General features: G+C 43.1%; 2 protein-coding genes across 4 annotated transcripts in view; both read right to left on the bottom strand.

Annotated features, from left to right (window-relative positions):
• The window catches only part of chmp2a (charged multivesicular body protein 2A), a 14262-nt gene extending 13974 nt beyond the window's left edge, over positions 1–288 (bottom strand). The window contains exon 1 of one of the 3 annotated variants that reach the window (XM_043679543.1): positions 180–288. The gene's annotated coding sequence lies outside the window, so the exon portion shown is untranslated. The other 2 variants (XM_043679544.1, XM_043679546.1) reach the window with 2 other exon arrangements.
• A 1214-nt stretch (positions 289–1502) lies between these two features.
• Positions 1503–22293, bottom strand: ube2m (ubiquitin conjugating enzyme E2 M; the record flags this gene model as incomplete). Its single annotated transcript, XM_043679299.1, has 6 exons — positions 1503–3870; positions 6905–6968; positions 9564–9667; positions 11703–11741; positions 15175–15269; positions 22128–22293. Coding segments are annotated over 6 exons (609 nt in total), but the record flags the coding sequence as incomplete, so codon positions are not given.
• Positions 22294–22497: the final 204 nt, after the last annotated feature.

Genomic DNA, 22497 nt, shown 5'->3' on the forward strand with positions numbered 1-22497 from the left:
AAGTGAGCGTGAGAGTGAGGGTGGGGAGTGGGGAAGGGAGTGGGAGAGTAGGGTGGGGGGGTGGGGGGGTGGGGGGTGGGGCCCCTCCTCCCCCGGGTGTTGACGCACAGACCTCTCTCCGGGACGGACACTAACCCAGCCCCAGCTTAACTCCCGCCCCGTTGCCGGTGACGACTGACCTGGGGCCTGGAATCTGTCGGTGTCGCTGCTCGCGGCCTCCGGTTCCTGTTGTTGTCTGATTACGTCAACCACGTCACCGACCAATAGGAAACGGACCGATGACACAATCGACGTTTACGTTATGGCGCAGGCGCACTGCCGATTGTGGGCCAAACCTGCGCAGGCGTACTGTCGATTCTACGACCCCCCCAACCCCCGCGCAGGCGCACAGCGGATACCCTGTCCCAATGTAAATATGCGGAGTAGTGTCGCTTCACTGGGGACAGGGATCACGTGGCAGCAAATAATTGGAATAAAGATTGTGTGATTATAGAGCAATAATTATGTGGCCAAGAGGGAAACACCACCACCCCAAAACTGCAGCTGAGTCCAACAGCATATCAATAACGGTCTTTCAATTTACAGAACCATTAAGAGTGCTGGATGTTATTTGGCCCATCATGTCTACATCTGTTCTAGCCCCCAATGCCAATTTCATGTCTTTCCCCAGATATCCATGTACACTATTTCTTCCCAAATAATAATCCAATGCCCTTTTAAAAGCTTCAATTGAACTTGCCTCCATTCCATTTCCAGGCAAATTTAATTTTTGAACTCAAGGTTAGGTATCTCAGACCAACCTGATTATTATATAAACTTTTTTTATGTGTTCAAGGGATATGGGTGTCCCAGGGATTTATTACCCATCCCTAATTACCCAAGTGTCATCCACAGTGGACCTCGAGTCACAAGTAACTATAGATTTCCTCTAAGAATACTAGTGAACTAGATGGAATTTTACAACAGTGATAAAACATTCATATTCAGATTTTTACAGAATTTAATTACACTACCACCATGATGGAAATCTGAACACATATCCCCAGAATATTAACATGAGGCTCTGAATTACTAGTCCAGTGACATTATCAATACGTCATCACCTCCCCAATTAGTCTTGAGTCACAGCACCTTCACTCTAGCTATCATATCCACTTTTTCTGAGATGTAACATACTACTGGAGCAAATGGTATTTGAACCAAGCCTTTATGACCTGAGGTAGGGGCACTACCACAAACCCATGCACCCTTAGTCTATATTGAGTTTAACTAACCTCAGCTCATGTAACTATCTGAAATTTAAAGAAGAGTGTTTGGCATTCTCGGCAACTGTAGGGAGAAGAGTTAATATTTTGGGTTAGTGATTTTCCATCCGAAGTCATGCTTTCGTTAATATTTTGGGTTAGTGATTTTTTTCATCTGAAATCATGCTTTCATAACCCATCATCTCCTTTCAGTGCCCCCCACATTCATTACACACAATAGGAAAATTGACTGAGACAGATCATCAAAGGTTTGCATTTATTATGGTTTTCAGAAAACTATGTAAAAGGATCAGGTTCCTTCGGGTCAGGAGACATGATAGAATTGATCCTTTGCTCCTGATGCATCAAGGCTAGGCTTAGTATTTACAATATTCAAGATTTCCACTCTTCAGGTTGAGATTGGCAACCTATGTTGGTCAAAATGAGATCCTTACCAGCAAACAGAATAAGATCACCCACACACAAGCCAGGCAATATCTGAGCACCAATATCCTTGAGATGGTCAGATGTATCACTAAACATATTGCAGGGATGAGTTTTTTGTATTCGCACTTGTAAGAACACAAGTGTTTGTGATGAACTGAATTGAAAGTTTTTCTTAAACCCAAACTATAAAATGGCTTCAGGCCAAGAGAGAAGTGACTGTACTGCATGGGTCTGTACCAAACCAATGGGAAAAAAAACGAGACAGGGTAAACTCTGCTCTGATCCTGTCGGCGCCCAGAGATTTCCTAAGGTAGCACCAGTGACAGAAGACAGAATAAACTTCTGACACAAGGCATGCCACACAAAGACAATACCAGGGCGTTCAAACTTGCCAGGGTATAATTGTTGCTAAAGGATATCCCCACCTTCTCAATCATACGGTGTAATCTGTTCATATAAGAGCAGTATCAGGCACTGTTGAAAACGCCCAAGGTAAAAACTACAGGAACCAATAAGCAACATTTCCTTTCTCCAAAATTTTCAATGTAACCTACCCCTTAGAGTACAGAGCTGCAGGTACTTATCCGCATGCCATTCTGCAAGATTTGACAACAGGCAAACTCAATCCTTATCAGCCCCATGCTGCCATTGCTAAAGCCCACTTCCAGACTGCAGTCAGGCCAATACCTCTCTTGCCCACTTGAGCCAAAAAGAAAACCTCAAGGTTAATTGTAACTTCCCCCAGGTAGTTCCACCAGAGATTGGATCCTTAGGCATCGGACTCAAACGTTGGATGGGATCTTCCTGTTTATGACCTGTGCTAAATCTGGAGTTGGGGGGGGGGGACACAGAAACTGTTTTTTATTTAGGGGATGGTGAAGCTGTTACCAAGCAGAATAAAAGGCAAGAGCAGGTTGCATTTTAAGGGATAGTTAATGTAACTGAGTTTGTTTTTATTATTTTGAAATAAAGCGTGGTCAGTAAAAATTAAACATCACAGAGCGGGCAAAATCGCTTAAGTTAAAACTGAACCATGAGCCTTTTTCTTTAAACAATTACATGAGTACACCAATATCACAATAACTTGGTGACATGGAAACAAGTGGGATCATGACCAGCATGAGGTATGACCAGGATACGCGATATATAAGCAGTCATTTCCAGAGAGACAGCCCTGCTCTGCAGTTATGTTGCATAAACATGCACTGCACGTAGGGAGCTAGCAGAATGATCATTTGGATTTTCAGCCAGGCAGCTTGGAAGGATGCAACAGCTCGAGTCTTAGGAGGTACTACAGTGGCAACACTCCCACGAGAAATGAAGATTGGGAGCAGGTAACCTCCGGTGGGTTCATGTATTGAGTGCACTGTTTAACATTCTATTACACAGGTGAGAAAATAACCTACCACAGAAACAAAATGGGAGGGAACTTTTCATTTAAAAAAATCTATACAACTTAATGAACAGGCAAAACATTCAAAACAGATTAGATGCAGCGTTACAGTAACGTCTCTCACTCACTTCAGATCCAATTGGCAACTTCCTCCTCCTCTGGCACATCCTGTGCACTTTCATCAATAGCAGAGGGGAGGGGACTTGGGTGGGGGTGGGAGAGGGGGGTTGAAGGGGCTGGGGCAGGGTGGGGCAAAAATATTCCACAGACATTTAAAAAACTTTTATTAACATAAAGACTTCAGCACTCCTCAAGTGAAATACACTTACAATAAATTTAATTGAGTGGGTGGGGGTTGTTGGGGCAGGGGAGGGGGAAGGAGAGAACCAAAACTATTTCAAACTTCCTGGCATGCTCTAGAGCTAGTACGACAATCAAGCAGTCCTCTTTTTATTTTTAAAATTCCAATTCGGAGATTTCCTTCCTGTGGCAAATATGCTGAGAGGCGTAAGTGGAAACTGCCCCCTCAGTCTCTCTATGGCCCTCCTGCTTTCAGTCGAGTATTTTGTAATGTTTTTATATATCGAAGTATGTCAGATTTTTTTTCCTCTCTCTCTGTGGCCTCAGTTTGTGCTCTCTGAGCCCCTATTTAAGGCATCGCTCAAAGTAAGTGGAGCCAATGTAGCCTCCCCGCATGGATCGCTGCACATTCTGTTCAAAGAGACGTCTGTTGTTCTGAAGGACTTCTGCTGCCTCCTTGTTCAGGGGGTCCTCAGGGTTAGGTTCCTGGGAGCCAGAGAGGGAGAGAAGAAAGAAAACAAAAGGAGACACGTGCTTAAATCTACTGGGACTTTGCACATGAGAAGTCAGGACAGAATCAACACCTCATGTCCGCAGGATCGGTTGTGAGTTAATGCTCTTCCCTCCCCATTTGAAAACTGTAGCTATTTCAGGACGTGACCACAGATATCAAAGTTAACACTCATGCTGCACTGTTGAAGTGTCACCTTTCAGATGGGGCGTAAAACCGAGCCACTGCCAGCTCACTCAGGGACACGTTAAAAAAAAGACGGGGGTATTATTTCAAACAGCAAAGAAATGATTCAATATTTATCCCTCGATCAGTGTCGCCAAACATTATTATCCAGTCATTATCGCACTGTCCTGTGGGTGAGCTTGCTATGTGCAAATTGGCAGCTGCATTCCCTACATTACAACAACAAGTACACTTTGAAAGTACTTCATTGGCTGTAGATAGATTTGGGATTGCCTGATATTGTGAAAGCCACTATATAAATCTTTCTCAGAGCATGCCAGTAACAGTCTGTTTACAGTCCTCACTGCAGGAGATTGCAAAGCATGTCATTAACCCAAGTGTTGTGACCTCTGGTGACCCGTGTGCCCAAAATGTTGAAATGCTCTTCCTCTTGCCCGATAATTTGGATAAATAACACCAGAGAAGGGGTGTGGTTGTCAGTTTTCAAGACCATGTTGGACGTAAGGGTGTATGTTGCCTTTTTAAAAAATAAATGAGATGTTAGTGAGTTTTCCAACTTGTGCCTGGGAAGTTTTTTGTGATATTTAGCACTCCAATAGGAATAATGCTAAAGAACAACTTCCATTTACATATTCTCTTGAATGCAGTAAAGACATCCCAAAGTGTTGCTCAGGCACATTATCAAATTGAAGTTCGTAAACACGAAGATCCGATGTGCAGAGAAAAAAAAAGGCATTTGCAGCACACTTTCATGACTAGCCAGCTCTGTCAAAAATGCTTTACAGCCAATGAGGTACTGATAAAAAGTGTAATCATTGTTGTAATATCAGAAATGTGGAAGCTAATTTGGATGACTGGAAGCTCCCATAAACCGTAATGTGATAATGGCCAGGTAGTGTGTTTATAAACATGTTAATTGGGGGATAAATATTGGCCAGGGCACAAGAGGAGAACTCCTCTGCTCTTTGCAAAATCGTTACGATGCAGGAGGCCATTCAGTCCATCTTCTTCAAAATAGACAGATCGGATCTTTTACAAACACCTGGGCAGCCACTGGGGGGTTCAGTTTAACTGTCATCCACAAGACGACAGCTCCAATAATGCATTGCTCCCTCAGTATGGTCCTGGAATATCAGCCAGGATCTCAAAACTCAAGTCCTGGAATTGGACACAGAGCCTTGTGACTCAGAGGCAAAGTTATACCAAAGGTGCTGAGGATGCCCCTCAATTACATAGCCACAGATCTAAATCTATCCTAATCCACAAGCTACTATAGCTTGAAATTATCAGACCACTGAAGATACTATAATGGGGAAACTGTAGGTTAATACAAATAGTTATCATTGTGTCAGCTGATACTGCTTATTTCGAATGGTGCGGACGGTATAGCTGTTAGAAGCTCCATCCAGTGGCAGAAGACTGCAGCTGCAGGCATAACCACATGTACGGAGTTAGAAAGCTACATATCGGATTTAATTTTTTTAAAAATCTCATTCACATAGTGAAAAGTCAGCAACTGTAACAAGAACAATAGATTCAACCAAGGAAAGCAGAACCACTTGCGCACAGCGAGTGCTCAAGCTGAGGATCCCAAACCCTGGGAAATGGGATTCTGAAAGGCAAGCTTCATCCTACACTTACTTACATATCTTATTACTGATTTATCTTCTTTAATGATCTTGGACCAGGACCTTGGAGAGGGCTTAGCACTGTTCCCAACCTGGTGAATAGATCCCACATCATAGCACCAGGTCGGTTCAGCTATGCAGTAAATGGGAACGTACAAGTCAGAAGCAGGAATAACCTCTTTGGCTCCTTCAGCCTGCTTTGTCATTCAATAAGGTCATGACAGATCTGACTGTAACAACAACCCCAGAGTACCGCCTAAGATCTTTCTGCCAAAGTATAGCGAGAGTCTATTAAGATTCAAGACCTTCGAGTTTGCCTTAAAGCTATCTAAATACAGCAAGCTTATCGGCACTCTTAGTAAGCTGGCAAAAATTATATACCTGAAATACTGGACATTTACTGTATTCTTGCAATCTCCCAGTAGTCAGGTGAGGGTGCAAATGGGAAGGCTCGCTGCTGATACATTTCATTTAAGGTGAAGGTGCATTATTATTTAAGTGATTTATGCTGTAAATAAAGTATAACAGTGATGGGTCTACCTCCAGAATTATGTTTTTATTACTAGTTTGTGTTTTTACATTGGCTACGTGGACATTTTGATCAACTAACACACTCTTGGTCCCATAGGGGCCGGTTTATTAAAAAAAACTTTGCTGTTGTTTCCTTGCATTATTAAAAAATGCCCTATTTTGGTACTAAATTTAAGCTATAACAAGGAATGTCAGAATTCCACTATATTTTCTGCAAAGTCTGTGTGAATCTGTGCTCTACTTGTTTCTTTTTAAACTTGTAGATAATTTATGAATAAAGTCTGTTTTTGGAATTTAAAAAAAAACTCCACAATATCCTTCCTATCCCAAAATAACCTTGCATACCAAGGATTTACCCCAGCCTTAAAAAAAAGTTCAACGGCTCTACTTTCACTGCCTTTGAGGAAGTGGGATCCAAAGCCTTATGATGCTCTGAGAGTAAAGAATTGCACCTCATCTCTGTCTTAAATGAAAAACCCTTTTTTAAACAGAGACTCCTAGTTCTAGAAAATATTGATACATGACCCATGAGGCCCCTTTGATAAGCATTCAAGATGGCCATAACTGCAACTTGCTTGGACACTCCTAAGCTCACAAAAATGTGATTGGCAAAAGTGGTTTCACCACTACGTAAAAATAAGTTCCGAGCAGCTTGTCCACTTACCAAAAAAAGGTACTGTAGCCCATAAATTATAGAGTTTATTGTTAATACAGGTTTCCAGTCCTCTCTGTGCAAAGAAAACAGCAAGATGATGAAGTGAATAACTTGCACAATTATCTTCACCTTATGAAGCGCAGCAGCACATAATCTTTTAGAATAGAATCCTTACAGTGTGGAAACAGGCCCTTCAGGCCGACAACTCAACACTGTCCATCTGAAGAGTAACCCACCCAGACCCATTCCCCTACCCTATATTTACCCCTGACTAATGCACCTAAACCTACACATCCCTGAACACTACGGGCAATTTTAGCATGGCCAATTCACTCTAACCTTTCTTGTTCAATAAATAGTAATTGAGTAAATAAACCTCACCTTCCTCCAGCATCAGTGCACAAAACAGAGTTACGCACAATTACCACTTCTGTAATTTAATCATTCCTATCCTATCCTGTCAGAGACCTTCCTCTTTCTTCCTCTCACTCTCAGCTCTCTACTGCTTACAATAGAATCACAGAATTATTACAGCTCAGAAGACCGGGGTATCTGCTCTTGTCCTTTGAAGAAACAATTCACTTCGTGCCACTCCCCGACTTTTCTCTGTGCAATCCTACAGTTTTGCTTTTCAGATAATAACCCAATTGAACATGCTTGCACTGCACTCTGAGATGCAGTGCGTTCCAGATCCTAACCACACCGTGCGTGAAAATAGTTTTTCTGTTACTTCCTTTGCCAATTACCTTGAATCTGCACCCTCACAGTACCAGAGATACAGGATCAATTCCACCCTTGGGTGACTGTCTGTGTGGAGTTTGCATATTCTCCCTGTGTCTGCATGCGTTTCCTACAGGTGCTCCAACTTCCTCCCACAGACCAAAGGTGTGCAGGTCAGGATGGATTGGTTTTGGGAAATGCAGGATTACAGGGATAGGGTAGGGGGCTGGGTCTGGGTGGGATGTTGTTCAGAGGATTAGTGTGGACTCGATGAGCCAAACTGCCTGGTTCCACACTGTGGCAACGCTATGATGCTAAGAACAGAATCACTGGACACCAAACCACAGAAGGTGGTTCCATGGTCCCAGAACATTGCTTTTTTCCCCCACAACCCAATATATTTTACCCCTTTAAGTATCCATTGTAAATCTGTCTCCATTGCCTTTTCTAGTCATATATTCCAGTTCACAACTTGATCTGTAAAACAATTCACCACAGGCTCTTTTGCCAATTATTTTACACCTTTTCTTCTGGCTGCCGACACTTTGCAAGTGGAAAGAATTCAACCCCATTAGCTGTATCAAAATGTTCTTCTTTCTCAATGACTCCATTAAAAGTACTCTATTTTCAAAGATCCACGTACATGCAGTCCCAGATCCCTCGGTTCCTGTACCCCATTTAAAACTGCTTCAACCGTACAACCTCGCATGTGCTGTTTCCCCTCATTCTGCCTACATTCTGAAATATATTATTTGAATTTTCTCTGTATTACTGACCAAATTCACATCCACAAAATAAATCTTCAGATTAAATGTCATGGTTACAGATTTCAGATACTTCAACTTCTCCTGCCTGTCTTTTACAAGTTGCTCAACATTTCATTTAAAATGCCATCCCTTCGTTCCCTTTCGGTTCTAATTCAGATAGCAGCGCGATCCCAGTGGCTAGCCTCAAGTGAAACGCCAAGGAACTTTTCCTTGGAACAAAGGAGATTGACTGCAAACAAAGATTATGTCAGGTCTTGATAGGGTGGACAAAGAAAAACAACCCGCATTAGCTAATCGTAGAAAGAGGAGGAACACAGATTTAAGATAAGAGATTCTAAGGACATGTCAGGATGAACTTTCTTTCAGTGAAGAAGATTGTAATCATCCAGATCTCATGAGCTAAGAGGCTAGTGGAATGCATATAAAATTATGAAGGGAATGAATAAGATAGAGGTAGAGAGGATGTTTCCACTGGCAGATGAAACTAGGACAAGAGGGCATAGCCTCAAAATTAGGGGGAGCAGATTTAGGACTGAATTGAGAACAAACTTCTTCACCCAGAGGGTTGTGAATCTATGGAAGCGGTCGAGGCTTCCTCAGTAAATGTTTTTAAAGCTCAGATAGATACTTTTTCCTACAGTCAAGGAATTGAGGGTAACGGAGAGAGATAAGGTAAATGGAGCTGAGGCCATGAAAAGATCAGCCATGTTCTTACTGAATGGCTTGAAGGGCCAGATGGCCTACTCCTGCTCCTGGTTCTTACATATTTCAAAAAGAAATTGGATATGTGTTTAAGAGGAATTAGCTGGCAGTGCTTTGGGAGTACAGTGAACTTCAGACAGCCAGCATGGACTCACTGGGCTAAATGGCCTCTGTCTGTGTCATAATGACTGGTTTCCATCCATCTCCTCAGTCAGAAAGCCCACCCAAGAACTACTTATGAAGCTGTCTGTTTTGCAGACATTATCCAGTGAAGGAACCAGAAACCAGTTGTCGAGCTGCTGAACTTGGTGCATTAATGGCATATCTCAGCACACCATGTCTATAAACCACACAAATACAATAACCTGACCACAAGAAAATACAACCTCGATTCAAATGTACAACAGCTCATCAAAGCCAGAGAAATAATTCCAAACGTGCACACAGCCTGCAGACCTTCTGATCAAACTTCGACCTACCTGAGGATGTTTAGGCAAACATTGCCTTCTAGATCGATGTTTGGATGATATACCATAGTTTCACATTTCACCTTCGGAGGGTCGTGAGGGTACCCTTGTCCAACCTGCAAAGACAGATGCTTGCATAGGAACGAGGAACAGTATCAGCCACTTGAGTCTGCTCCGCCGCTCAACAAGTTGGAGACTCACCTGATAGAATATTTTAGCGCAATACAGGTCCTCGATGTTGCGCTAACCTGTGAAACCAATCTAAAGTCTATCTAACCTACACTATTCCACTTCCATCCATATGCCTATCCAATGACCATTTAAATGCCCTTTTTTTTAGATTAGATTAGATTAGATTAGATTAGATTAGATTACAGTGTGGAAACAGGCCCTTCGGCCCAACAAGTCCACACCGACCCGCCGAAGCGAAACCCACCCATACCCCTACATTTACCCCTTACCTAACACTACGGGCAATTTAGCATGGCCAATTCACCTAACCTGCACATCTTTGGACTGTGGGAGGAAACCGGAGCACCCGGAGGAAACCCACGCAGACACGGGGAGAACGTGCAAACTCCACACAGTCAGTCGCCTGAGTCGGGAATTGAACCCGGGTCTCTGGCGCTGCGAGGCAGCAGTGCTAACCACTGTGCCACCGTGCCGCCCACTAACGTCAGAGAATCTACTACTGCTGCAGACAGGCCCGTTCCACAACCCTACTACTTTCTGAGTAAAGAAACTACCCTGATATTTGTCCTAAATCTATCACCCATCAATTTAAAGCTACGTCCCCTCGTGCTAGCCATCGCCATCCGAGGAAAAAGACTCTCACTGTCCTCCCTATCTAACCCTCTGGTTATCTTATGTGTCTCAATTAAGTCACCTCTCAACCTTTTCATCTCTAATGAAAAGTTGATCTAGGTCTCAACTCTGCCATTTTCCTGCCTGTTCCTCACAACCCTCAACCGCCCGGTGGTTCAAGAATCCACCAGGTTCAGCCTTGAATAGATTCAATGACCCAGCCTCCAGAGCTCACAGGAATAGAGAATTCTAACAAATTTCTACCCTTGGGAAGACAATCCTCATCTCTGAGGGAACAAGACTGACTACATTACTCCACAGAGAACCAGCAGAGACCCCATGGGTCGTGAATGTTTTTATGATTCCATTTAAATCGCTTACCTTTCATTCTAAAACCGTGCCCTCTTGTTCTTGACTCCTCCACGAGGGAAGACATCCTTCGCTATCCGCCCTGTGAAAGCCCTACCCTCAGAAACTTTCAGGCTTCAATAAGATCACCGCTCATTCTCCAATCTCCAATTTTAGCTCCATTTTGTGCAACCTTTCCTTGTGACACAAACCCCCTCATCCCAGAAATCAATTGAGTGAACGTCCTCTGAATTGCCTCCAGTGCAACAGCGTCGCTCTTTAACAGCACTGTGTGTGTATGTGCACCACATGGACTGCAGTGGCTCAAGAAAGCAGTTTCCCGCCACCATCGAGGGCAATTGGGGATGGACAATAAATGCTGCCCCAGCCAGCAATACTATCCTCCTGTGAAAGATTTTAATACCTTAATTCAGAAGACCAAAATGCACATAATATTCTAGATGTGTCTCACCAACATATATGTACATATAAGCAATCACAGTGTGTCTGACTACACCTTCAGTGTGGTTGGATGATTAATGTAACAGAATGGTTGTGGAAAATCTACAGTGGATGTGTGAGGTTGGTGAAAGAAAGACACCAGTGACACACCATGACAGGTCTCCTTGTGGGAGTAACTGCAAGCAGCAGTAGCTTCCAATCATTTACCCAACATATCCAAGCGTGTTGAGAACTCTTTACTCTGTTTATGTACAGAGCTATACATTGACTTGCCTGAGGGGTTCAGCAGCAGGTTATGAGCTGGCACTTATTTTGGCTGGCCAGCTCAAATTTACGCAGACTTGTGTCCAAACTGGTGGAAATTGCACAATTCAAATCCCACTGAAGGCAAAGCAACTCTGAATGAGAAATTCCTGAAGTTGAGCCTCGTCCTTTGGTTCAATCGGGCTTAAGGTTGCACTTCTAAAACTCAGGAACGCAGTTTAGATGTTTGCAATGTACAATTCTCGTGTGACAGTACACTTACCCTCCACTTACCTTAAAGCTAAACACAAATTTCCCTCCTTTATAGAACCCCTGAAAGCAAAGAGAACAAAAGGTTTTTAACAAGAAATATTTGCTGACTGCAGTTAATAAAGACAATGACTGTGGCAAGTATTATCCCAGATATGTGGACTAAAGCTAATCAATCAAGTATTAAACCTTTTCCCATTCACACCATCACAGACTGTTAATGTACACAGCCCCATGTGTTCCAAATCCCAGTGAAACAGAACACCTTCTCATGAGATGGGATTCAAGTCAATCAAACTCCTTCTTCATTCATTTCCAATATACCAAAGGGTAGAGATTTAAAATAACTGATCGCATACTCGGCGCATCACAGGGTTGTGAAAGCAAGAGCGCAAGGAACTGAGGGATTCAGTGTGTTGCTGTGATCTGGAATGCATTGTCTGTAGACTATTGGAAGCAGATTCAAGGATGCCTTTCAATATGGAGTTAGATAAAGACCTGCGAAGGCAGATATGTAGTCCAATGGCAAAGAGCAAGGAAACTGAATGAAGTATATAGCTCTTTGAAAGAACAGGCATCACTCAATGGGAAAAGGGTTTCCTTCTGATGATTCTAGGACAAACAGAACCTCATTAATCCAAACTTTTCCACCTCGTCATCACTGGACAGCATTCCACAATGAAGAGCAGGAGGCCACTTAGTGCCTCGACCTGTTCAACTATTCACTGAGTCCACAGCTGTTCTATGTCCTAAATCTATGCCTCTGGCATATATCTCTGGTTAACAAAAATCCCTCACTCTAGGTTTTAAAATCAATTGACCCAGCAGCAACTCCCATTTGTGAAAGAGTTTCACAATCAGTCACCTTTTTCACCTAATTTCACCCTGAAAGATCTGACTCCAAAGTTTAGGATATGTTTCCTCATCCCAGACTCCAAATCTTTACCCATTTAGCACTCTCCAAACTCTCCCAGATGTAGAATCCCAACAGGAAAAATTGCTGTTACTTTTATTCCCCACTGGATCAACTTGCAATTAACCAAACCTCCCTCTCAGTTAGTCACAGGGTCAGAACTTTTGATACATTCACAAAGTACTGGAGAGGAATGGGTAGATGTGTTGGGGACAGGAGTGCCTTGCTGTACAAAGCATGTTTCTGTTTCACAATGTGTCATTTCATAACTCAAAAGTTAAGTGGATTCCTTAGAAATCTTATTTCACTTTTGAAAAATGATTAGGAATCAGACAATGGAATCTATGAGAAACACTGAAGCCACGATCTCACCACAAACCTATTCACCTCCTGCTCCTGAGAGAAACCTGCCTCCTGAAGATCCCCCATCTGGCTCCAGATTCCACCAAGGTAGTGTCTGCTGAAACCTACCACCTGAAGATAAACCGTACATGCTCACCTCTCTTTGAAAAATATGCCTATGCATATAAAATATAAAGCTGATTTTTAAAAATTCTACTTTATTTCCAGTGTTTCTCCCCACTTAGGCCAGAGGTTATCGGGGCAGAATTAGGTCATTCGGTCCATCGAGGGCTGCACCACGGCTGATATGTTTTTCAATCCCATTCTCCTGCCTTCTCCCTGTAACTTTGATTCCCTTACTAGTCAAGAACCAATTTATCTCTGCCTTCAATACATACAGTGATATGACCCCCACAACCTTTTGCAGCGATGAGTTCCACAGATTCCCCACCCTCTGGCTGAAGAAATCACTCCTCATCTCAGTTCTGAAGGGTTGTCCCTTCACTCTGAGGCTGTGCCCTCGGATACTGGTGGAAACATGTACTCCACGCCCACTTTATCCTGGCGCCTCAGTATTCTGTAAGTTTCACTGATGGTTTGCTAGGTTTTTAATTATTCTTTATTTCAATTTGTTTCAGAAATGTTGTCATTACCATGCATGTTCCTGAGTGTCAAAAAGCACAGCTTCCCAAACCTGAGACTCTTCCACAGCTGCACCTTTAGTATTGCAGCCAAAAACAGAACTCTCAACACAACGTAACAGTGGAGAGCGTCACCCCGCCACCCCAGCCTACTCAACACCCGTGTGCACATATCTACACACACTTCACCAGAGAGGTAGCCCGGAAGGAGTCAACAGCTGGAATCTTTGATTGATCTCCCTTCTTTCCCACTAACTGTGGCGCTTTGCTAGTCTTTATTTCAACACAAATAATAGGAGAAATAGACAATTCAATCCATCTGAGCCTGCCCTAAAATTCAATATGATCACAACAGATCCATTTTTCTACCTGACTCACAGATCCCAACACCCTTATGGTGTAGTACACTAATCTGTGTAGTACAACTTTCAGCATGCTCAATGGTGCCCAGTTCTGGTCTCCCTGCTACAGGAAAGACATTGCTAAACTTGAAAGGGTACAGAAAAGATGCTGCTGGGATTGGAGGGTTTGAGCTGTAGGGAAGGCTGAATAGACTGGGACTATTTTTCCCTGCATCGTTGGAGGCTGAGGGGTGACCATATACAGTTTATAAAATCATGAGCCTTTTCTCCAGGGTAGGGGAGTCCAAAACTAGACGGCACAGGTAATAAGCTGAAAGGAGGAAGATTTAAAAATGGACCTAGGGGCAACATTTTCACAGAGGGTGGTGTGTGTGTGTGCGTGTGTGGAATGAACTGCCAGAGGAAGTGATAGAGGCTGGTACAATTACAACATTTAAAAGGCATCTGGGTGGGTATGTGAATAGGAAAGGTTCAGAGGGATATGGGCCAAATGCTGGCAAATGGGACCAGATCAGTTTGGGATACCTGGTCAGCATGGACAAGTTGGTTTGTTTTGTACTATATTTTTATGACTGACCTTAAGCTTCAACCCCACTTTCCTGCCTGCTCCCCTAATCCATTCCCTGAGACACCAAAACCATGCTTGTCCCAGCCTCAAATATATACATCAACAGAGCATCCACTATCCTCGGAGTGAAGCCATTTCCCCTCAACACAGCCTCTTATCCTGGGACTGTGCACCGTGTTTTAGACTCCTCAACCAGAGACATCCTCTCAGTATCTACCCTACCAAGCTTATTCAGAACATGACATGTTTCGACGAGATCATTTCTCCTTCTTCAAAACTCCAGGGAATATCAGCCCCAACTTCTCATCATCAGATAACCATCGGGATTAGGACAAAAAACAAAGTGCAGGAGTAACAGAACAGGTCTGGCAGCATCTATTCAGGGAGAAACAGTTAAGATTAAGCCGAGTGACCCTTTGCCAGAACACTGGGAGTGGGAGCTGGGGAATTCTGGTGTCTAAGAACCAACGCGGCAGTTCACTAGGACAGGTATGTTTGAGTCCCACTATGGTTGGCAAACCTAGTCTTCCCCTATCCTCTTATTGATCAGACTGGCTCAAGAACCAGGAACCTTGGCTTCCACCTTTAAACACTGACAGCTCATTAAAAACATCTGCATTTTTTAAACCAAAGACATTCAGAATTCTCAGTCAGTCTGCTCATCACTTACTTCATCCGGACAGATGATGAGCTTGAAGTTGAGGAGGTCATCAGGATCTGGGAAAACTATTTCACAAGTTTTAGGTAAATTCAACTCATTTATATCTGAAAAAAAATCAAAAAAGGGAGAATCCAGTGAACAACTAGAATATCAACAGATTTATTAAAATTTTTCATAAGACACAGGGTGTCACTGACTAGGCCAGCATTTGTTGACTATCACTAACTGAGGTTGAGAAAACTATGGTGACCTGCTCGCCTGACCTGGGATGTAGCAACACCCCTAGTGCTGTTAGGTCAGGACGTCCAGGATTTTGACCCAGCCAAGGACATACAGCTCAGAGTCTGAGAGTGGTTTGAAGAGGAACTTGCAGGTGGTGGTATCTGCTGCTCTTGACCTTGAAGATAGTAGATGCTGTAATTTTGAAAAGTGCTACTGAAGGGCATCTGATGCACTACAGTATTACAGTTTGTAGATGGTACACACTGCTGCCACTATGTCATTGGTGAAAAGGCTGATTCTTGAAGGTAGTGGTTGTAGTGCCAATCAAGCAGACTGCTTTGTCCAGGAAGCTGCACCCGTCTAGGCAAACGGTAGTATTCCATCTCACTTCTGTGTGCCTTTTTAGATAGGGGACAGTGAGAGAAAAGGAGTAGACCAGGCAATTGAAACAAAGAACAGAACATGGTGGAAATAACTAACATTTCAGACATTATTCCCATAGATGTTGCTTGGCCTGTAGAGTACTTCCAGCAATTTCTGCTTTTCTTTCAAATTTTCGGCCCCCAGAGTAAAGTTTGATTTTCTAAAGCATGGAAAGTAGCAGATTCTCACTTGAAAAATTGAGCAACAACACAGCAATTTCCCAATCAATAATTTGCAAAGTTCCTCTCACAGGAGGATGGCAACAGACTTCTCAAATAAATTGATGTTCAATTTAACTTCTAAAACAAAGAAATCAATTTAAAGAATAGCTAAGTACAATAACTATAAACTGCCTGACTACTCATTTTAAAACAAAAAATTGGTTCACTAAACACCCTTTATTTGGTTTGGCTCCAAATGTGACCACAGTCCCACAGTGACCTGGTTAGCTTTTCACTGTCTTCTGATGTTCCCGAGCAAGCTGCCCAGCTGCAGAGGCACAATGCTAATCCAGACCCCCAGGCTAATGTTCTGTGACATGGGTCATGGTGATGGAACATTGCAAAATTTGAATTGAACACAATCTGGAATTTATAGGGCTCTTATAGTACAGTGGTGGTGTCCCTACCTTTGAGCTGGGAGCACTGGGCTCAAGTCCCACCCACTCATGAGGTGCGTAATAGAATTTCTGAATTGAGAAAATACCTACAAGGAAAGATCCATATTTCCAGTGACTTCCATTAGAAAATCTTGTTCACGTTCCACAAATCCAGTGCACACTTCCAAAACTTCAAAATAAAAGCTAACAAAAATCAATGTTCTATGAAACAAGCTTTCTTATATTTTCCTGATTGACTTGAACACTTGTCTTTTCAATGCTCACCCAAAGTTGCAGAGGCTGACCTTTCTGTCCACAAGTCCCATTAACCTCATCACTAACTTTTGAAAGTAAAATTGCAACCCTCAGGTCCATCCCCGATTCCTCAGCAAGGCAGCATGTCCCTCCAAAACCCAAGTGGCTACAATAAAGTACACAGAATGAGGAGAGTTCACTAGTTTCCACTCCAATCACAGCCTGTTTCCGAAACCCTTGACCGCACCAGATTTGAACCCTCCATTCCTTTCTCTAATCAACTCACCTCCTCCAAACCATGTTGGTCCATCATGTAGACTCATGCAGCACAGAAGCAGACATCTTTGGTCCAACCGGTCCACGCCAACCATGTTCGCAAACTAAACCAGTCCCCACCTGCCTGCTCCTGGCTTATGTCCCTCCAAACCTTTCCTATTCACTAACTTATCTAAAATGTCTTTTTAACATTGTATCTACACCTCCATCACCAATTTCTCTGGCAGTTCATTCCACACACGAATCACTCTCTGGTTCAAACAAAATTGCCTCTCTTGTCCTTTTAAAAACATTTGCTTCTCACCTTAAGAATATGCCCCTTTGTTTTGAACTCCTCCACCCGAAGGAGAAGACCCTCGTCATTCACCTTATTTATCCATGTCCCTCCTGATTGTATAAACCTCTATAATGTCACCCCTCAACCTCCTACGCCCCAGTGAAACAAGTCCCAGTTTTTCCCATCCATTTTTATACCTCAAACTCTCCACTCCTGACAATGTCCTGGTAAATCTTTTCTGAACCCTCTCCAGTTTAATAATATCCTTCCTATAACAGGATGATTTGTGCTGGTGGGTCTGGCAACAACTTAATTCTTTAAAACAATCTCTAACCCTGAGCTCTGGGATCTCTGCACCCCTCGCATTCTAGCCTCTTGCACCTCAGAGTCAGAGGTTGTGCCATTTGTTGCCTCTCAGGGGTGTGATTATATCTAGGCTACTGTGTTGCTCAGCACAGAACTGAGGCTAGTAAAACCTATATAACGTCACCAGACATGTGAGAAACAGGCAGAGAGAAGATGCTTCAATCCCAGGTGTTAAACAGAGACCCTGTCTGCTTGTTACCGCAACTTACATAAATGCTTTTTGATCCTACAACAATATTTAAGAGGCGCTAGGAGCTCTCAAAGCACTCTGGCCAACATTCATCGCTTAAACACCATTACTTAATCAGATCACTGTCTGAGATTTTGCATTTGCCTAGGTGGTTAAACTGGAGTCATTTACTGTTCAGTTAGAGATATGGCATCCCACTGCATTGAAGTTGCACCTATAAAAATGTTTCATGACAGCTGCTCAAAAACATTGTAGAAAAATGCTCGAGAGGTGAAAGCAGTTAACTGAACCTAATGTGAAAAGGTCACCCACTCAACAACACAGAGCAGGTAGGGAGCTGTCACAGATGGCAGGAGGAGAATATATATTTCCACAGCCTTCAAAAAACATTTTATGGTCCCCATATTTATGGTAGTTTTGATCTAATGATCAGTCAAATCTTGCAATAATTTCAGTCAGGAAAGTAGCTTTACATGTTTGGTGCTTCAGATAATTTAAGTCTGCCCCTGATAAGGAAGTGGTTTCATATAAAGAAGGGTCTGCTCAGACTTGAAATACTCGAGCAGAAACGATGGGGGGGATCGAAAATATCCAATTAAATCTGAGGGAAATGTATAAATATATGAAAAAGGAGATATTTAAAGAAACATGAGGGTAAAGAAAATGGACTGCAGCAAAGGAAACTATCCTTTCAGATCTTATGAAACATTCACACACAGAAGAATGGTAACGAATGAGCTCCTTATCAAAGCGAGTGTAATGGCGACTTGCAGCAAGGCAAACTCAGTATCTCACGCTAAAAATGTCATCTGATTACATTGGATCCACAATTCAACCAATTCATGTCAGGGTTTATGCTCCACCTTCCCACATCTCCTCATCCAAACCTACCATCGCAACCCTCATTCCCATTCTCCCTCATATTCTTGCCTAGCAACCAGAGCTAAAGAGGTGTACGAGCTGTTACCAACTTCTTTGTTGCCCTTTGACCCAGGCAGGTTTTATACAAACTTTCATATTACACTCTTTCAAAACTCCTGAACCAACTCTCACTGCATGTGTGACTGTCAACGCAGAGTGCAACTGCAACCAGTGGGTGGGAAAGCCAAATCCACAGCAGGATGAAATGCAGAATAAAAGCTTAAAGTGTCTCTGTGGAATCTCAGTCACCAAGTATTGTCAAGAGATGCACGAATAGATTTTTAGACTTTAAAGCCATTAAGGAGTATGAGGACAGCACTGGAAAATTGCAATAATGTACAAGATCATCCATTACCCGGCTGAACAGAACAACAGGGGCTCAAGGGGCCAAACTGCCCAAGCCTACTCCTATTTCTAACACTGGCGAGGAGGCTCCTCACAGAATCCCTGATTGAACAGTGTATTTGACTTGCATACAATAATGTACAGCGCATAGTGTCAACCTCCCGCCACGTCTTGGCTAATGTCACTAGACTATTAATGCAGAGACCTGAAACCAGGAAACATAAGATCAAGTCTCTCAGTGTCAATTTGAGAATTTCAAATCAGTTTTTTGTTTACTAATGTTCTTCACAGAAGGTGGACCAGACAAAACCAACAAAGTCATTCCATTTTGCCTAACAATCCAAACCATCACAATATTATAAAAACAAATAATGCAGATGCAGGAAATATGGAATTGAAACAAAGTGTTGGAGAAACTCGGCAGGTTTAGCAAAATCTGTGGAGAGAAACAAAGCTAACGCGCCGAGCTCAGTATAACTTCGTCATAGATACTGCCAGACTTACTGAGTTTCTTCAGCAAGCATCAGCTTTTATTCCATTGTAACTTGAACTAAATATCAGATGTTTGCATTGCCTGTTCTGTATTTTACACTCTATATAATTGACCGCTGAGGTAATTCAATTTGATTTCAAAATGTGCATCCAGAGGAGACTTTCGGCAGCTTGAAACTGCTGAAGCGAGTTATGACAAATCTGTTATCGCCAGGAGTATGCTCAATCTCAAGAGATAAAGCAAGTGTTCCACAGGAGTAATGCATTGGTTCCAGTCCACTAAATCAGCCAATGACAGTTGCAAATCAGTTGCAGGAACAGAGCTGGACATTCACACTTTGATCAAATGACGACAAATCCAGGCAGCCACAGATTGCTCAAGGCACTTCAACGTGAGGGGATTATGGTGAACATCCCTCCAGCTCTGGAGAAGCTGGTCAGACTGCACAGATAGACAACGGTGTTAGAACGTGCTCCTGTTAGAAAACTTTGCTGCCAGCTGGTCTCACAAGAGCTGTTGGACGGGAGGAGAGACGAGCACACATCTGCTTTTTGAAGGGGTGACAATCTCAGACAGACAGATGAGGAAGGGCTGACCAGCTGTTGGGAACAGAATTCACATTAGTTGAGAGAGGGGGAACGTAAGGGATATTGACACAATCGGGTTCCCTAAAACTATCAGCTGCTTGAACGTAAAAGTCATCAGAACTATTTTTAAGACAAAAGATTCCTCATATGGATATATGAAATAGGAGAAGTAGGCCATTCAGCCCTTTTATCTTGCTCTACCATTCAAATAGTATCATGAGCTGATCTGGTTACATTTTGAATTCCACATTCTCATCTGACCCTCACAGCTAGGGGAATCAAAAGCTAACAAAAATGTATCTACCTGTCTTAAACATATTCAGTGGTACAACCTACATTGTCTACTGAGGCAAAGTTGCACAACTCTCATCTTTGTGCAACAGGATCCCTTAGCTCTGGATTCATCCACATGAGGAAACATCTTTTCCAAGTCCATCTTGGAAAGACCATTCAGGACCTTACACACTCAATCAAGTGGCCCCTTCTAAAGTGGTGAAAACAAGCCCAGTCTAACCTAACCTCACAGACAATCCACTCACCAAGTATCAGTCTGCTAAACCCCCTCTGAACTGCCTCCAAAATATTTACTTTCTTCCTTAAATAAGTGACCAACACTGCACAAAAAACATACCTACCCACGCTGCTTTCTAAATTGCAGAATTCAAATTATTAGATATTTAATATATTTTTAGAAAGTAAAGTAACATTGAAATTAAATGAAGAGAGCTCCTTTCCAAACCCTTCAATGAACTGACAAAATATTATAAAACCATATTAATATACAAAATGCACCTGTGCTCTTTTTATACCTGGTCAATTCCCCTTTCTCTCCCCTTAATGGGCGGCACGGTGGCACAGTGGTTAGCACTGCTGCCTCACAGCGCCAGAAACCCGGGTTCAATTCCCGCCTCAGGCGACTGGCTGTGTGGAGTTTGCACGTTCTCCCCGTGTCTGCGTGGGTTTCCTCCGGGTGCTCCGGTTTCCTCCCACAGTCCAAAGATGTGCAGGTCAGGTGAATTGGCCATACTAAATTGCCCATGCTAAATTGCCCGTAGTGTTAGGTAAGGGGTAAATGTAGGGGTATGGGTGGGTGGCGCTTCGGCGGGGCGGTGTGGACTTGTTGGGCCGAAGGGCCTGTTTCCACACTGTAAGTAATCTAATCTGATCAATCCATCTTCAGCATCACTCTGTTTCAGGTGCCCTGTGTACAAGAGTAACGGCCCTTTCCTTCTGCCCGTCATTGTAGTTGAGTGGTCTGTAAATTCTCAACACTGGATGAAGCAAATCCCAACTTTTGGACCCTTATACATTCCAAAAATACCTGCGGCTCAGGTTATGACAACAATTCCGCACAGCAGCAGTCATTTCAGGGATGGTGTAGACTTGGGTCAAAACCCATGACTGGTCAGTGGATAAAGGCACTACTTGTTGCACATCCCCACTTAGGGAAGAGAGAGAATCAGCTCCCTTCAAAAATCCAATGCCTGCCCTAGAATGGTCATAATGAACGGCTAGCTGGAGTACCTGCAAGTGCCACCATCTTTTGTCAAAGATTAAAAATGTATGACTGATTACACTAGAACATCTCCAACAGGGATGGATGTCAGTGTGGTTTGCTCCAGGGAAGAGATCAGCATCACTCCATTCTGATTGTAGATGGAGAGGGGCCAAAACAAGAACCAATCTAGAAATTACAGCAGAAATGGTGATTATTTTGCCTTCCACGTCAATAAGAGCTCTCCAAAAATAGCTATATAATTCTTTTCCCCTGAATCATTTTATATTGCACCTTTTCATTGGCTTCCCCAGCTTCCTCTTAAATGGTCACACAGAATATTCCTTAGGGTACAGCACAGTACACTCTAGTAACTATGTTTGGAGAACAAATTCCTCCAACTTCCTCCTTGCCTCCACAGGCCATCCCATCCAAGCCTGTCATCAACATGCCAATCTATGAAAACGGCCTCCTACCCCTGATATTTTGTTATCGCAATAAAACTTCATCTAACCTTCCTGTGTTGTCTGCACCAGAGAAGACGACACAATTTCAAACTGGCATTGCGAGGATGGGGCTGCATTTCCTTCCTGGACCAAGGAGTTTGTCTTAATGCTTTGGGAAAGAAACCTGACATTTTGTTGGCAAATATCAAACTTTGCAGGTGCTGGGACTCGACCGGTTCAGGAGTCCGCAGCATGCCAAACCGAGAGTTGGTGTTGGAGGAGGGGTTGGGAGAGTATGGATTATATCAGTGTTGAAAGGAGGGGGGTTGAGAAATGGGCAGATGTGACAGATTCTGGTTGTGGCCCTCGGGGAGAGGACAAGGAGGTCAAAGACCAGAACTGGGATGCTGCTGGGCAGTTATTAAGGAGTTGGTTGCA

This window comes from Chiloscyllium plagiosum, chromosome 39 (genome assembly GCF_004010195.1).
Source record: "Chiloscyllium plagiosum isolate BGI_BamShark_2017 chromosome 39, ASM401019v2, whole genome shotgun sequence".
Lineage (NCBI taxonomy): Eukaryota > Metazoa > Chordata > Chondrichthyes > Orectolobiformes > Hemiscylliidae > Chiloscyllium > Chiloscyllium plagiosum.